The sequence below is a fragment of the Lutra lutra genome, chromosome 2 (assembly GCF_902655055.1).
Source record: "Lutra lutra chromosome 2, mLutLut1.2, whole genome shotgun sequence".
In the NCBI taxonomy this organism is placed as follows: Eukaryota; Metazoa; Chordata; class Mammalia; order Carnivora; family Mustelidae; genus Lutra; species Lutra lutra.
Window position 1 is genome coordinate 121281739 of NC_062279.1, and position 18009 is coordinate 121299747.

An 18009-nucleotide genomic window follows, 5' to 3' on the forward strand; every position below is an offset into this window, starting at 1 on the left:
TTTCATTTTTACAGTTTTCATTTCTCTCAGATTCTCTGTTTCCTCATTGTGTTCAGCTTGTCCTTTAAATCTTGGACTTATTTATAATAGTGAATTCCATCATCTCTGTCATTTGCTTTTCTGCTTCTGTTGAGTTTTTTTTTTCTGCCCATCATAGGTCACATTTTCATGTTTTTTCACATGCCTATTCATTTTTTATTTATGCTGGATTGGTTTTTGTTATTTTTATTTATTTTTGTTTCAAGTTTTTATTTAAATTTTAGTTAACATAAAGTGTAATATTAGTTTCAGGAGTAAAATTTCATAATTCATCACTTACATGTAACACTCATTGCTCATCACAACAAGTTCCCTCCTTAATATCCCATCCCTAACCTCCCTCTAGCAACCCTCAGTTTTTTGTCTCTGTAGTTAAGAGTCTATTTCATGGTTTGCCTTCTTTTTTTCCCTGCCCTATGTTCATCTGTTTTGTTTCTTAAATTCCATATATGAGTAAAATCATATGGTATTTGTCTTTTTGTGACTGACTTATTTCACGTAGCATGATACACTCTAGCTCCATCCATGTTGTTGTCTTATTTTAGGCAATGTTGAATTTTGTTCTGGAGTAGAATTAATTTACTTGTGGATTATCTTGAATCTTTCAAGACTTGCTTTCCAGCTTTGTTAGGGCATGTCTAGAGTGGTCCTTAAAATAAGGCTAGATTGGTCCAAAATCTAAGTCCTGGTCTTTTTAGGATTTCTACCAAATTTCCAGGATGTTCAGTAAGGTTTCTCTACTCTGCCTTGTTAGAATTTGAGCATCTACATCAAAAATTAATGATGTACTATATGTTGGCTAACTGAATATAAAAAAAAAAGAATTGGAGCATCTTCTAATCTTAAACTTTTGTGGTTGTTTAGATCACAATTTATAAGGATACATGCCTTCTCTATTAGTTGTTCTTTGATTAGCCTCATGGAATCTCACCTCTAAATAACCACAGCTTAGTATTCAGCCAAATATAGAAAAGAAAAAAATGAATCTTTTATACATATTTCTGTAGCTCCTTACTATACCACTCTCTTTTCTCCACAATGCTGCACCACAAATTTCACTTGTTTCAGTAACATTGAAACTCTCTCTTGCTTTAGCTCAGTGAGGTGGCTGTGCCCTAGGACTCACCTTATTTTTGTCCATTTTCTTAAGTGTCTTATTTCTATACTGCCTGTTCTTCACTGCTCAACTTTTATGGTTATAAGAGACTAGTCTGGTGCCAGTTACTCAAAGCTGGAAAGCAGATGTCTTGTTATATACATTTTGAAGCTATGGAATTATTAAATGGATCAAATTTGGTTGTTATATCTTCTTATGGAGTAAAGTCCTGTCATTATGAAATTTATCTCTATTTATATTATCTCTATTTATATCTCTATATCTTTTTCTTTAAGATCCCACTTTTTAAATACATAAATGTAGCTTTATTTTTTCTTTCTTTTTTTTTTCACATCTTAATTTTGTGTGTTTTTTTTTTTTAGTGTTCCAAGATTCATTGTTTATGCACCACACCCAGTTCTCCGTGCAATATGTGCCCTCTTTGATACCCACCACCAGACTTACCATCCTCTCACCCGCTCTCTTCCAAAACCCTTAGTTCTTTTCTCAGAGTCCATAGTCTCTCATGCTTCATCTCCCTATCTGATTTACCCCAGTTCAATTTTCCTTTCCTTCTCCTAATGTCCTCCATGTGATTTCTTATGCTCCACAAGTAAGTGACCATATGATAATTGACTTTCTCTGCTTGACTTATTTCACTTAGCATAATCTCTTCTGGTCCCATCCATGTTGATACAAAGTTGGGTAGTCATCCTTTCTGATGGAGGCATAATATTCCATTGTATATATGGGCCATATCTTCTTTAACTCTTTGTCTGTTGAAGGAAAGAAATCCTCAAACTCAACACCCAAAAAGCAGATAATCACATCAAAAACGGGCAGAAGACATGAACAGACACTTCTCCAAAGAAGATACACAAATAGTTAACAGACACATGAAAAAATGTTCATCATCATTAGCCATCAAGGAAATTCAAATCAAAACCTCATTGAGATACCACCTTACACCAGTTAGAATGGCCAAAATTATCAGGACAAGAAACAAGTGTTGGAGAGGATGTAGAGAAAGGGGAATCCTCTTACATCATCAGTGGGAATGCAAGTTACTTTGGAAAACAGTGTGGAGATTCCTTAAAAAATTAAAAATAGAGCTACCCTATAACCCTGCAATTGCACTACTGGGTATTTACCCCAAAGATACAGATGAAGTGAAAAGAAGGGCCATATGTACCCCAATTTTCATAGCAACAATAGCCACAATTGCCAAACTGTGGTAAGGTCCCATTTTTAAAATTAGTACAGCTATTTCTGTTTTGGGGGATGTTTTGGTTTTGGCTAGTGTTTGCATTATATCCTTTTTCATTCTTTTAACCTTTCCTTGTATATTTAAAGCATATTTTTTAAAAACTGTAAAATTTTATTGGATATTTCAATTCATTTTTACTTAATGAGATTGATGGCCTTGTTTTAACTCTTCCTTTTAGCTCTTTTCTGGTTCATTCATTCTTTCTTCCTTTAGCCTCCCTTCGTTCCTCATTTCTTAATTTTTCTAGGTTGGATATTTCTAATATTATATTTCCTGCCTTATTACTTTTTAGTTCTACTATTCTTTTAGAGGTTACCTATATTATAATATGCAAACTTGACTTATGTCAAAAGTTCAGAAATAACAGAAATAAAACCAGTAAATCACCAAAGTAATTATAAGTACATTTTGCACACATTGGAAAGACAGTCAGCAAACTGGAAGCACTCAAACCCAAAACACAGAATGAGGCTTGTGTGGGTATATTGTTATGAGTAGGCTTATACAGTGGGAGAGTGGTGACTAGGTTGTGTTAGAGTATTCTTAAATTGTAGGGAATTGTTCAGTGGTTATCGCATATCAACCTGGGAAACAGTTCAAGTTTTACTTATTATTTCCAGAGGTTAAGGCAGGAATGACCCAGGTCAAGTTAGTCTTGCAAAAAATAATCTAAATTAAGCTTTGGTTTATATAATTAAACTGGTGGTGTCTGCTCAGGAAGTTTCCCACATAGGTCTCCTTTGTTTTATTTTAACACTTAACTGCAGTCTACCTAAAATACATTCCTTTAGCACTTCCCAAATAATGCAAGGATCCTGCAATATTTTATTTTTACATAAATTTTTATTTATCATCTTTTGCTCTTAGTTTTTTTGTTTTCAGATATGTTACTTATGTGTATGTTAAAATGCACAAGATATATTGCCTTCTTAATTTTTTTTTTCCAGGTCTGTGCTTACATGTGGGAATTTTCCCTTCAGAAGAAAATTTTTCCTTTAGTATTTCTTATAGTTCAGGTCTGCTTTTAACTAGTTTTCTCAGAATTTTGTCTGTAATATATGTTTCACCTAAATTTCTAAGAAATTTTGGGTACAGAATTCTAGATTATCATGTGTTTTATCTTATCACCTATATGTCATTCCTTTGTTTTTCCAACTTCCATAGAGGTTGTTGAAATATTAGCCAGCAATTTTAATATTGTTCTATTAAGGCAATGCCTTTATTCCCACTGGATGCTTTTTGTCTTTGCTTCTCAACAGTTCTGTGATTTCCCTAGATGTGGATTTAAGGATTTTTTTGTGGGGATTTTGTTTTGTATTTATCCTGCTTGCTTTTTCTTACTTGTTTCTTGTGTTTTTCTTGTTAGTACCTTCTTTTTCCCTTTGGTATTCACTCTGGATATTCTTTTATTGGACTGTCTTTAGATCACTAATCCAGTCTTCTGATTATGTCCAGTATACTGATGAATACATCTGGTGATTTCTTAATTTTAGATACTGTATTTCTCAGTTTTAGAATGTTACACTTGATTTTTTTCAAATAGATTTCAATTTTCTGCAGAAATCTAAATTTCCATGTATATTTTAGGTGTCATGCTGTTTCCTTGAACATATTAATCAGTTATTTTAAAGTCTTTGTGTTATAACTATATATCTGAATTTTGTGTTGGAGATTTTCTTTTTTTACTGGTTTGCCTCTTAATTTTGGGTGTGTTTGCATGTGTTAGCATACCTCATAATTTTTTAACTAATGCCATATGTGGATGAAATATTACAGAGGCTCTGGATGATAGTATCTTTAAGTTAAATTTTCTTCAGGAGGCTAGTAGAATCATGGAGATACCTTTAATCCTTTTGAGGTGTGGTTTTAGGCTTTGTTAGAGCTGTTAAATTTCACAAATGCCCTTATTTCAAGGTTTGTTTACCGAGAATCTTAGCCCTTCTTTTTCTCATCTGAAATCTTGACATGTTTACTAGATCCTACCCATGGCAGAACTTAAACTCCAGCCTGTGTCTCCTCAGCACCACACAGCTCTCTACATAGCTCATTTGCTTCCTAGTTACTGTTTTCTGCCCTGTGTGTATGTGTGTGTGTGTGTGTGGTTGAGAGGTACATGTGCGGCTGATGGATCAGCCATGGAAGAAAATTTGTATGTGGATGTATGGGCTCCTCCTCCACAGTTCCCTTTGTTTTGCTTCTCAAATACCATATGTTTTGAAACTCTGAACTCCTACTTTGATTTCCTTGTGGGACTCCCACTTGGGTTCCATTTCTCTGTGCCATAACTTGGAACATACCCTCAGAGAAAATCCAGAATGTCCCTTGTACACATTCTTTCTCTTGAGGAATATAACATGCAAGACCTGCCTACATTGGTTTCTGTCCTCATATAGGGAGACTTCTGCCAGGCTTAGGCCTGAAGGGAGGAGGAGTGAGTAGATTACTGGAAACTTAAGGACAAGGTCAGGAAAAAAGGAGCACTTTGAGAGGAATATACCTTTCGTCAAGTGATGCAGCCATCCTGAGGTGATCTTTCATCCAACTCTTACCATGGATCCTCTTTGGCCAAACTCAACCAGAAACCAGAAAGCAAGGAAAACACATTAAGATAATCCTCACAAGTCTGCTTAGCAGGATGGGGAAAGGTGTAGAGTCATCAAGGAGAAAATAGAAGATATCTGGCACACTTTGTCCCTTTATTCTTCAACATGTATGCTCTTCCTTCATTTGGGAGGAAAGTGGCCCTAGCAGAGGAGACAAATGAAGTTCTCCAAGTTTGGCATCATTGTGAAGTTGTATCAATTCAGAAATACTTTTCCTGAAACTTAAAATGTTAAGCACCACCAGTATTTTTCACATAAAGAAAGTGAGATTATGTGAAGTCCCATTTCCCATAGTATGGGACAAGAAGAAAGAAATACAGGTAGAATAAATACACTAGTCCCTGCTCAATAGCTAGTCATGAGAGTTGGTAATCATAGCTTCCTTCTTCCAGTATTCTTTGCATATTCTCCTTTACCTTCTGCCATTACTTTGGCTGGATGGAATTCTTTACCTGGTTAGTGGACTTCAAATTTCAATTCTGGGGAATCTGAGTCTTTGCTGTTCTTGCATTTTGGGGATTGGTATAGTTTTCCATTGACTAGTACTATTGGAAATAGAGTGCTTAAAAATGCCCCACTGGAATTCCTGGGTTCTAAATATAGTGCTACCCTTTGTGCAGTATTGCCTCTGTTCTGTAGCAGGAACCTCCATTTACCCTTGTCATCAGAACCAATCAATCTGGTCAGTACAGTTGTCCTTTATGTACCTGTTCATTCAGCTGCATGAAAAGTCCCTATATGGCCAAAACATAGTCTTAGCTTCCATGTCATCAGTTACCAAAGTCAAGATTGCTGGTAGAAACATGCCTTCTTGAGCACTAGGACCTTAAAAATGACAAAGTTAAGGTTTTACTGATTGGAGGTAAAGATATTTCAAGTGAGTTAGTAAGTGAGTAGTAAGTATACTTTTTGATTGCCAGACTTAGCAATCTGTCAGGGGAGACTGTATCATATATTGGCTGCTGGTTTAACATAAATAGTGCATCCTGTAGGACGATACCTGATCTTCACAATATTTTCAAACAGGTGTCATAACTGAAACTTTAGCAGGTTATTTCACACTCATCAAGCCAACTGCTTCTGAATGATGGAATACATAGATCAGTGAAATCCATGAGCATGTTGCCATTGCCACACTTCTCTTGTCATAAACTGTTTGGAGGCATTGTTGTGATGGAGAAGGTATTCCATAAATCTAATGGTGGTGCTGCAGAACATGAGGCAAAGAAAGAAAATCTGAATTGGAACATAGATCTATCCTCTTGAGGACAAAACAGTGTTTACTCCATGTTTACTCCATAGTGATAGGGATCAATTTAATCAGTATGCCATCTGATAGCCAGCTGGTTTCTCTAGGGAATGGTGCCATATTGAAGGCTCAGCATTGTCTTATGCTTTGGGGAAGCTGGGTACTCAGTGGCAGTGGCAGATGGCAGTGACAGTTTGTGAGTGTCACTGTGAGTGAAAGGCTATGTTGTTGGGCTCATATATAGCCTCCATCTTTGTTGCCATAGCCACTTTTTACATAGATCTATTGAGTAAGTACTAGATTAACCAGGGAAAGAAGCTGGTTGGCATTCACAGGAAGGGTCATCTTGTCTACTTGTATAATGAGAGTCTTTATAGAGGAACATTAGTATTTTTACATTCTCTACTTTCTCAAGAGGTCCATTCACATAACCCTTCCCCAGACCTCTTTGTCATTATTTTCCATTTTCTTTTTCAATGTATGATCATCTAGTGAACTCATTTGTCACTTCCCATAAGTCAGTCTATTCTAGATCCATACCTATGTCCATTGTTCCTTCTGCATGAAATAGACAAATGCACAATTTTGAATAGGGTTATAGTTCTGGGATCATCCATTTTCTGGCTGATAATAGCATCTGAAGCCAATCAATTTTTAAACTAGGTTCTTATTCCTCCCTCTCAAATTTTTAATAGGAAGCTCCCCAAGAGTCCAAAAGGATGGACTGAGAAAGAATGGTTAATCAAGTACCATAAGATTCTAAGCTACCTCCTTATGCAGTTTAATTCTTCCTCCTAGACCCATTCAAACCCACTCACTTTCGTCTTTTGATGAAATGCTGCTCTGTTCACCCAATATTGTTTCAGTACATCAGTTAATAACTAGCCCATGATGGGAAGTTCAGGTGGCATAATCATTTGGTGTTCTGTGGTCAGACATTTTTCTCTGCCAGGGTTTTGTCACAAGCCAAGTTATGTTTTCACTTTATGTATAACTTTATGTTTTAAGTTAAACCTGCACAAGGCATGGTTTGTTTGTTTGTTTTTTCCCCCATGGAAACAGTCCATGATTCCCAATTATGGTGATTTTTCAGTTATTTCTGCGCAGCAGAGTTAGAATCTTTGAATTTTTAGGGATCTTGTGTTCACTCAGTCACCATTGCAGATCCTTTTAGATCAACACTTTGATTAGCACTTTGTCCTATGGTTTATTGTAGTTAGTGATTGCTTCCACCTTGTTTCTGAGGGCTAAATGCTTTCACCTGAGCCTCTCACCTGAACTTTATTACTCTAGGGCTCCACTAGTCTCAGGTCAGGGAAACCAATTCCATTGCATCACCATCTGTTATTTCTGGTTTAATGAAAAAAAAAAAAAAAACCCACAGAAACACCATACAACTTTGGTTGATGCTGGTGTCCCCCTTACCATTTCTTCATAACTTCTTAGGCAAGATGAGAAAACTGCACATAATAGATCCATTCCAGTATTTCTATTTCCCTGATCCTTTGGATTCTTTATTCTACAGGGAAACTCTGGCATTTAAATATCATTTAAAAGGCCACTGTGGAGTGCAAGAATTTATTCAACCAACTATTAATGCCATTTGCAAGTTCTCTTTAAATTCTGAATCCCAGGGAGTTTCACTGCCCTAAATTAAATCAGCCTACACCTGACTTAGTTTTCACTCTTGTTGGTTTAAACACTTTTTATTCTCACAACCTCAGTGATGTTGAGATCTTAACTTTCATTTTAGGCTTAGAGGTAATGACAGGTGTTAGAGGTGAGTTCTGAGGAAAATTTCCCTTAATTTGTAAGTCACTGGAAGGTTTTTAAGCAGAAGAGTGATTTTTCCTCAAAAGGATGCTATTAAAGAAAATGAGGTTGGCTCTGTCAATAGATGTTTAAAATTCTCAGCCTCTATATCTGGCAAAATATCTACATCTCATATCTCATGAACTCTCACGATCTCACTCCTATATTCCTAATGAAGCCAGACCCAGATCTGATTTTGGTGATCTATTTCTTGTGGCTGTTTCTGGCATGATTAATATGTTTGAGCCAGAAAAGAGATGGCATACTCAGAATACATCAAGGAGGATCTAATAAAGAGACAATTTACCAAACTATGATCATGGTACAGGGAAGCTGCAAGGGATAATGCAGTTCCCTGGAGCTAGTAATGGTTGAAGTGTTACTATCCCTAGGGCTGAAGGGAGGAGTGGAAGGAAAAGTTAGCAGAACCTAAAAGGAAAATGTCTTGAGAGAAACTGGGTTTTTTGGTTGGGAGGTAAAGCCATCCAGTGACTACTTCACATGTAGAGTCAGGTGATCTTTTCTCTCCCCCAGACATCCTACCAGAGCTCCCCAGTAGTGGGAGCCATTGGAAAGCCAGAGGGCAGGGGAAAACTTTGGTATATGTTATACAAGTAAGCCGCCTGACAGCAAGTTGTAAGATGCTGGAGAATGGATAGAGAGGCACACCAATTATATGAAGAGTTTCAAGTTTGGCATCTTGTTTAAGGCATAACCTGAAGAAGGAAAGTAGTGTGATTTGATGAGATTTGCTCAAACTAGAACTAAGGATCCAATCCGCTTATGAAAGGAGAAAGCAAGAACTTTGAGAAGCCCATTTCCCTATTCCACATACCTCTTCAGGGGAAGAGTGGGTTTTGGAAGCATCTTAACTATCTTATGAGTTCACATGAGTTCAGAAATGTTTTACTTTGTGCTATTCCTAGAACAATAAATGGCTGGGCTGATTTTTATTCATCTTTATTAAATAATTTTATTAACTGATCTACATAGACATATTTAACAATTCCATATAAAAATAAATATTTTGGGTTAAATAAGTGAGTTTTTAGAGCCCCTAGGGCTTACAAAAAGAATCTTAAAAGATCCATATTTACCGTATGAAGTATAAGAATAATAATTACAAAAGGTAGCAAACCATACATCAAAAAATAAATATAAATTTTAAATATTTAAATAAATAGAAAGCCTGGTACATTTAAATAGGAGGTGCTTAATTATCAAGTCAGTGTTGAGAAGATGCTTTGACAAAAAGTAATCCATTTGTTCAGAAATTCTGTAATGGTTACTGTCTCGTCATCATATTCACATTTGAAACTTGTTTCAGATCCCTATAAAAGAAAAATTTTTAATTTTTTTAGTTCAAGGTAGTTTCTCATATATACTTATTCCCAGTTGAATAATTTATGACTGATGCCCTTTATTTTTAAGTATGTTTAATATATTAATCAATCACATTTTCTTGAAATGATTGAAATGGTATGCCAAAAAGTTCTATGTTCATAACAAGTGATAGTAACATATACACTAAGATTTTCCTCATTTGTCTAATTCTGCCCATCTCAGTGAATACAAGAATTCTTTTTCCTGGATTGTATAAAGGTAAACATTTTAAGTAAAAACAGTTCTAGACAAATATTTCATTAAATGCTGCATGCAAAATAAATATGCTTCCTCTGGGCATATATCTATTTATAGGTTACATGTATACAGTCATTTACATATTATACTTCTTTTTCAGACCTTAAACCTCCTATTAACTTTAGTGAATCTCCTCATAGTTCCCCAAAGCAAAATAGAACCAGCCCAGAGTAAGTTAGGATAAACTTTTGTTTGGAAAATATTTATGTGAAGAACATTTTCATAAATACTCATACCCATTCCCACTCCACCTTAATATTAATGCAGGTAAGCTTCCCAAATTTTAAAAGTCTAAACATTAGAAATTATGTTCTGTGGACTTTTTTAGAAAATAACGTTCTCTGCTGGTAGGAGCTATTTCAACTCTGCCTCTAGCTGACAAATAGTTTGAAATATAACAAGATAAAAGAGAGCAATTTTTCAAACTGAGGTAATTCCTACCATGGAAATATAAACCTAGTAAGATAAGTATTTCTTTTAAATAAACTGTTGCAGTGTTATATACCCTCTTACATATAATTATTTGAATATTACAACCTCTTGGAAAGGTTTAAATTTTTTAAATTAGCTTTAAAATTTTTTTAAATTTTAACTTTTAAAATTTAATTTTAAATTAAAAATTTTAAAATAGTTGACATTTTCTGACTTGCACATAATTTTATCTTAATTTTACATCAAGACTGAGTTTTCTGATGGTCAAAAATTTTGTAACAAACCTTTTTGCCATTGTTATTATCTATCAATGTTTAGATGACATTGATTTCAATGTATTTTTTAAGTAGATGAAAAGAAACAGTCTACTAATACAATGACTTATTTGGAAACAACTATAATTTTAGAAACTTGGCTTTACTATAATTAAAATTATGCTATTTTGGAGACCTATTAACTCATGAAATTTGTACTTTGTCAGATGGGATGAGAAAAGAGAGCCATGAATCTCTTCACATCACCTGAGTCTCTTGTATATTTAGTACTTCCTATGCATTTAAAAATACTTAAGTTCTTAAACGTATTATCTCTAAATAAGGAGTTAATTGTCTAGCCCACTGGCGATTTTAGTTTTAACTTTTTTTTTTTTTAGGTAAATCTCTCAAACCTTCCACCAAATAATAGGGAAACTGCATTTTAAAAGCCTTTAGGTAATTAGATTGGCTATTCTGGAAAATGATCTGAAAGAATTAGAAAATATGTAACAAAACCTGTCCGCTTTCTGCAAAATTCAGTTGTCTTTTCCCATTCCCAGTTTTGTATTAATGTGACAAAGAGGTGACAGAGTGCTGGGTTATGGGCTTATCTCTAGGTGAATAGTAGGCAGAAGCCCTCTAAATTATACTCCCCTGTTCCATAGTGTATCATCTAACATAAAAATGATACATGTTCACATTGGTCTTAAAATGCATGAGAACTGGGTGCCTGGGTGGCTCAGTCGGTTAAGCCACTGCCTTCGGCTCAGGTCATGATCTCAGGGTCCTGGGATCGAGTCCCACATCGGGCTCTCTGCTCAGCAGGGAGCCTGCTTCCCTTCCTCTCTCTCTGCCTGCCTCTCTGCCTACTTGTGATCTCTCTCTCTCAAATAAATAAATAAAATCTTTAAAAAAAATGCATGAGAACTTCACAAATTATAAAAATGTTATACCACTTTAAGATGATCTTCCATTTATTTTGTTTTCAGGAGAGCAAATAAAGTAATGCCTTACCTTTAGTTTCAGAAGTGTTACATTGATATTGCTCATTAGTTCCTTGATGTCTGTCAAGTGAAAGTTTTTGCTTTGAGCTAAATATAGCACTTCCTCCAAAAGTTTGAGTTCTTCTGCTAGACATTGAAGATGAGTCAATTCTGTGGCCTTGAATAATAATAAAAATAGTTGTCAGGTCAGTTTGCCCTAAAGGTCAGAACCAGAAATTAGTCTCTAGTGAGAATAGTTTTTTATTATTCTTCCTATTGTCAGCATTACTTTAAATATGTACCAATGTAGCTCATAAGACTGGAAAAACTAGAATTCATCTATCCATGTTTAACATTAAATGTTACATAATGAGAGGGGCCTGGGTGGCTTAGTCAGTTAAGTGGCTGCCTTCAGCTCAGGTCATGATCCCAGGGGCCTGGGATGGAATCCCATGTTGGGCTCCTTGCTTACTAAGGAGCCTGCCTCTCCCTCGGCCCTTCCCCCTGCTCATGCTTGCTTCTTCTCTCTAAAATGAGTGAATGAATGAATGTTAAATGATAAGTCAATAATTTCAACTTAATTTGGCTTTGCCCAAAGTCAACATTTCTGTACCCAAATGCAAATCACAGATATAGGCAGAATTCTTTTCCCCTCTGTGTAGAAATTATTAGAATCAGAGCAGTCACAGCATGGAAGTATAGGATCACTTTTTATAATTCTAACATTTAATCTAAGAGTTGAGAATTATAGAATGTTAAGAACAGAGGAGCTCTTAGATACTGTCACAATCCCAGCATTTTATAGATTAGGGAATTTTAATCATATAGTAATGACTCTCAATATAGCAAGTCATATAAGTGTCCTAATTTTTTACTTTTCTATAAGTATATTAAGATGCATTAAAAAATTATGTGTCCCAACCAAATTAAAGAGTAGAATATTTGAAGGAATTTTGGGTGGCCCTCCTGACTTAAACCTATATACTTCCTCACCCATGTGATCTGTTATAATGATAGTATTTCGTATTTTTCTGGTACATTATAATTTTATTTATTATAAATATATGATATATTATTTGTTTCAGGGGTACCGGTCTGTGATTTATCAGTTTTGTGCAGTTTACAGCTCTCATCATAGCACATTTTAAAGTGTCTACTCCCAAACAAGCCCATTTAAGTCTCACAGCCACCTCTTGAGATAGCAATGCAGTGTTGTTATCTCCATTTTACAAAGAAGGAAAATAAATCTCAGAATTTAAGTGTTTTCCCAAAGTCACATGATTAGGTGGAGCCAAGATTAAATTTTAGTTCTTTTTCTTTATAGCTCTAACATAGCATCCTTTGAATTAAATGTTTTTATAACTTCCTGAAATTTTTTTGCAAAATAAAATGGTGGTAAAATGAGCAAATGAGTGGAGCTTACCACATTACTTTGGGTTTCAAATAGATTTTGAGATGTGGTTTAGAAACTGTTAGATTTCAAAGAATTTCACCACCCTCTAAATTATGCACATAATCTCATGTTATCTTTCTAGAAATCTTTAAAGCGTGACTTAGGACTACACCACACACATTTGACGACATTTCTATCCACTGGCCTTTTAACTTGTTACTACAAATTCAGGGCTTAACTATTTGGAGCTGTTTTCCTCAGAAAACAGTCTAGTGTCTTTATGAAGCTAGAGTTAAGAGTTATGTGGCTCTTAAGTTGAAGAAGCATCTCAAGTTATTTTCATCTTTTAAAAGAGTAGTTTGAAGAATAATTTTTTTCAGTTAATAAGAGGTCAATGAGATTACATCCATGACCTTTAAATCCCATTTTTTTTTTTTTTTCTGGGCTTGGATTCACCCTGGGACAAACTCTTTCCAGCACAAAGTTATGCGCATTCTCTGTTGACTGGCACAACTACTAAGAAACTTTATATTTCTAGTATAGCCATAGGAGCTTAGATGATCTATGTTTATCTGAATACCCAAATCCTGGAAAACAAGTCATATAGCATCCATAATGCTGGGTCTATTGGCATAAAAGATGTGTAAGTCCAAAATTTTACTTTATATTCTGAGGGAGAATTTTGTTTTTACTAATAGCTAATGTTTATAAGTATTTATCCTATATCAGACACGATTTTGAGTACTTTGCATTTACCTGTTAATCCTCACAAAACTATATGAACTATAACTATCATTCACATAAGTAGATAAGAAACTGAGTCAGAGTAGGCAACTTGCTCAAGGTCACAAAAGCTAAGACATAGCTGGGATTCCAGTTCAGATAATCTGGTCCTAGGGACCATGCTATTGGTCATTACTATGCTGCCTCTCAAAGGTAGGCCCTTAGGAATTTTTCCTGAAACGATGAAGGATTTTTAAAAATAGGAAATCAACTTTGATAACTTGCATGGTAAAATGATATAATCAAATATCTCTCAAGTTTTAAATTTTTAAATAAAAATAAGTCAATATAATCTTTTAAAATTGTCCCATCAATAAACTGGGAATATTATTCTTGTCTCTTCCCAAAACACACACAAATACATGCAGAAAAATATATATGCAAAGGTATTTTACAGACGCTACCTTACCAAATTGTTTTTTTAAATATTGAAGTTACTGATGCTTTTCAGATGAAGTGCTATTAATCTAATCAGTTACAAATTTTCATACAGCTTTGAATTTTATTAAGACATAAATTGAATGGGGATGCCTGAGTGCCTCAGTTGGTTAAGCAGCTGCCTTCGGCTCAGGTCATGATCCCAGCGTCCTGGGATTGAGTCCCACATCGGGCTCCTTGCTCAGTGGGGAGCCTGCTTCTCTTCTGTCTCTGCCTGCCACTTTGTCTGCCTATGCTCACGCTCTCTCTCTCTCTGTGACAAATAAATAAAATCTTTAAAAAAAAAAAGACATAAATTGAATGTAGAAAGTTGTACTTACCTTCTTGGGCATGTAGAATTTAAATGTGAGCATCCTGGGGAGTTTGAGGCTCTCATAATTCTGAGAAAGCATAATATATTTTCATTAAAAAATGAACTCCAGTTCAAAAAATTATATATAATAATTTTGGTAGGAAAGGGAATATACTCACATTAACTCCATTCAAGAGCAACTGTAAGTCCAGCAGCAATTGCTCCAGCTGTTGCTGTGCTTCCTTCGTAGAGCTTGAAGTAGTAGGTGCACTGTTTGCGACGAGTGCGAGAGTCAGTACGATGCAAGACAAGAGTTGCATTTTGTACATTGTGGCAGGAGTTGAGGTTACTGTGAGTAGTGATTACAGAGGCTGATAGGAAGCACTTGAACAAGAGAAGCAATTTATACTCTTAATTCTGGAAAAATATTTATGGGGGTGTCAAAATGTTTTACATATTACACATATTTTCAAAGATTCTACCTGTGTGGCAAAAAGCATTACCTTTATTTTTCCTCTTCTGATGACTCTTTGGAATTTCTTTAAACCCCCATAAACTGACTGAATGGATGTAGGTAAAATCCCTGTTGGTTACATGAGCCCACACTTAGGTGGCTGTTGTAATTCATACAACTAACGCCTTCTGTATGAAACAATTTTTCCTCCCTCTTTCTTTAGGGGGGTGGGGATACAAAAGTGGCTCATGAAAATTTTCTCTTTGTCATAAAACTATGGTGAACACGTGGAGCTCTATGGTGTGGTGGACAAGAGTAAATAGTTGAAAAGAATAAATTTTTAGATTTGTTGATTAAACAGGAAGAATATTGGTTTCCTGTTTAGGATGGTTTTACCTTTTGATCTACACAATGACTGAGCTAATGCATACATGATAGATTACTTCTTACACAATCAGCTAGAAAAATTAAGACTAGAATACATGAATGCTCATTGAGCTTGAGGTACTGTTTTATGCTATTTTAATTTGAATATTTCTTGTATCTGTTTTAATCTCTTAATAGCTGTTGTACATTTTTTTAATGGGCATGATGTTTAACAAATAAATACCCAGAAAAGGGCTTGCATGAAAGGGTACAAATGCTAGTTTTGGGGAGGAGGGTTTGGACAAATGTATTTTTGCTGCTTTGTTATTTTTGCTGGGCATCAAGGGAATGTAAGGTGAGTTAGAATGTCACAACAACCAGGGTGGTTTTACTTCCTCTTGGTCTCAGGGATCAGCCAAGCTATTAAATATTTTTCCCACTTTATGTCCATTTCACTTCTCTCTCTCTCTCTTTTAAACAGATTATTTATATTTCTTTAAATATAAGGCATAAAATAAGAACAATAGGGATCACCAAGTTTGTTTATAGGTATCTTACTAACTGAAATTTCTGGACACTATTTGTACATACTTTAGGAGAAAGAGAATATGATGTGGCTAGCTTGAGGTGTACCAATACTGGCCTAAGTAGTGTGGCTGGGGCTGAGAAAGGCATGGTAGTAAATAGACCAAGAGGCTGAGGCAGGTCATGGGGTGGGGGTGTTTGTGTGTGCATGTGACTTGTGGAATAAGAGCATGCCTCAGAGCAGGCATATTTGGGCTCATTTATTCCAAGATGATTCTTATTATACAGAAGTCAGAATTGAATTGACAAAAGTTACTTAGGGTATCCATTATAATTTTTAGAGCACCTTTTATGAAAAAATGAATAAAGTACTACAAACAACTCATGACATATATTGAGAAAAGGCTTTGCATCCAATAGTACAGATGCTAGTTTTATAATAGACTTTATATGCGCTCTATGTAAACCAGTTCATAAGTTTCAACTTGTTATGTTTTTACCTCTTTAATAGACTTAGGTTTATCCACTACAGCATCTGGGATACTATGAGTGTAAAATAATAATGCTTAAATAAGATCAGATCAATATTCTTAAAGTCTGTAGAGTAGGTAGGATACTTAGGACATGTGTTAATGTGTCCTCAGTATAATGCACTAACAGCTTCAGTATAATAATGGTATGGGTATATACTTGTAACTTAAACTGGAAAGAATTGAGGAAATCCTCAATGAGATTGCTTATAACTCCAATTTTACTACCTTATATTTTGTGTCTAGTCTTTAAAAAGACATTTCTCTAGCACCTTGGGTATACAGAAAGGGAGAGAAAAGAACAATGTGAACACACACAGTCTAGTTTAAACCTTATAATGAACTTGTAATGATTCCCATTTTACAGATTAGAACACTGAATCTCAGATATGTTAACTAATTTGTTGTAGGTCATGAATCCTTTACTGCCAATAAGTGGCAGAACAAGGATTTGAAACCAGAATATTCTGACTGCAAAGTCCACCATTGTATTCTTTTTTAAAGAAACTGATGTGCATTATAAAAGATGTGTATATAGATGAGTGTAATCTCAGTAAAACATAAAAATTACTGCCTCGAGAGAAGTGGATATAAAGAATTTTGAAGAAAGAATATGACTTCAAACTGGATTTTGACAACATGGTTAAACTGTAGATATGTACATTTAGGATGAGGAGGAGAGTGAGTGGTAGGCAGGAAAGGTTAACCATTCAAAGGAGCATTTGTACTACAAAAAAACAAAGGAAAAATGGTTTGGTTTAGTACCGTTTATGCATCAGGTAACATTCTGAAAAATATAAAACATCTTTGTAAAATTTAAAAACAAGCATTAAATAGTTCCTTTGATGGAAAAAAAATGAAGGAAAAGACAGATTAGAGATCAGTGATCTTTCAGAAAAGATTAGAGACAAGTTAGGAACAAATGATCATGATCTTTTCTTTTTATTACTAAAAAGTGCAAAATCTTTCTCTGTACCTTTCAAATCAAACTAAGCATTAGTTCTAAGGGAAGGGCTATTTAATGATCTGTGGGTCAACCTTGTTGTACTTGTTTTGCTTCTCTAAAGACTTCAGTATTTCATCCCAGCATCATCAGCTCAGGCCTTTACCCTTCCAGAATGGAAGAATTCAGGCCCACACATTTTTCTGTGTGGGGGCTTTTCCAATGAGGCCTTTGATGTTCTCATAGTCTTGATATTTCTAGTTCTCCAGCTATTTCCATTAGAGAATGGGTCAGTATATGGCTACATTGATGGGACCCTGTAGAAGACTGAGTTCTTAAGCCCCGGGCGTATCCCTATTATCATACAACAGGCACCATTATGAAGCTGGACTGCCAGTTTCTTTCTTTAAATGCTTGTGGGTAAAACTACCATACACTGTGGCATACTTTCACTTTTTTAACATGTTTGACACATCAGCTGGCTTCTCTGGCTGTAGTGGTGGTAAAATCAGTAAGAGACTGCAGGCTACTGCATTTGTCACACCCCCTACTTCCCCTTTGAAAATAAAATTCTATTCCATAAGAACCTATTTTCATTGCTAAACATTGTTTGTGACTCAGCCTCTTAGACTCAAGAGTAGCCCAAGTTCTTTTAAAAGAAAAGCCCTAGTCTCTGAAGCTGCCTACCAAAGAGATTGGTCAGTCAGTTGCACACATTGTCCATTCATCAAAGCTGACTTTCAAGGACTCCACCTCCTGCAAGAATGTTTTCTTCCTGACCTTTTCTCATTGCTTTATAAAACTTTAATTTAGACTGATGTTTCATGCCCATATTAGTGTCTACAGGCCTCTTGGCTTTTCAAGACACAGTTGTCTCCCTTTGAAATTAGGACATATTGAGGAATAATC

General features: G+C 35.3%; 2 protein-coding genes across 4 annotated transcripts in view; one reads left to right on the plus strand and one right to left on the minus strand.

Annotated features, from left to right (window-relative positions):
• Positions 1 to 18009, plus strand: part of ADAD1 (adenosine deaminase domain containing 1) — a 114688-nt gene that overhangs the window by 76280 nt on the left and 20399 nt on the right. The gene's annotated exons all lie outside the window — the stretch shown is intronic.
• IL2 (interleukin 2) lies at positions 9287 to 14611 on the minus strand. The gene is made up of 4 exons (XM_047718368.1): positions 14462 to 14611; positions 14311 to 14370; positions 11408 to 11554; positions 9287 to 9397 (listed from the first exon to the last, which is right to left on the minus strand). The coding sequence occupies exons 1-4, from the start codon at positions 14609 to 14611 to the stop codon at positions 9287 to 9289; spliced, it is 468 nt and encodes a 155-aa protein (XP_047574324.1).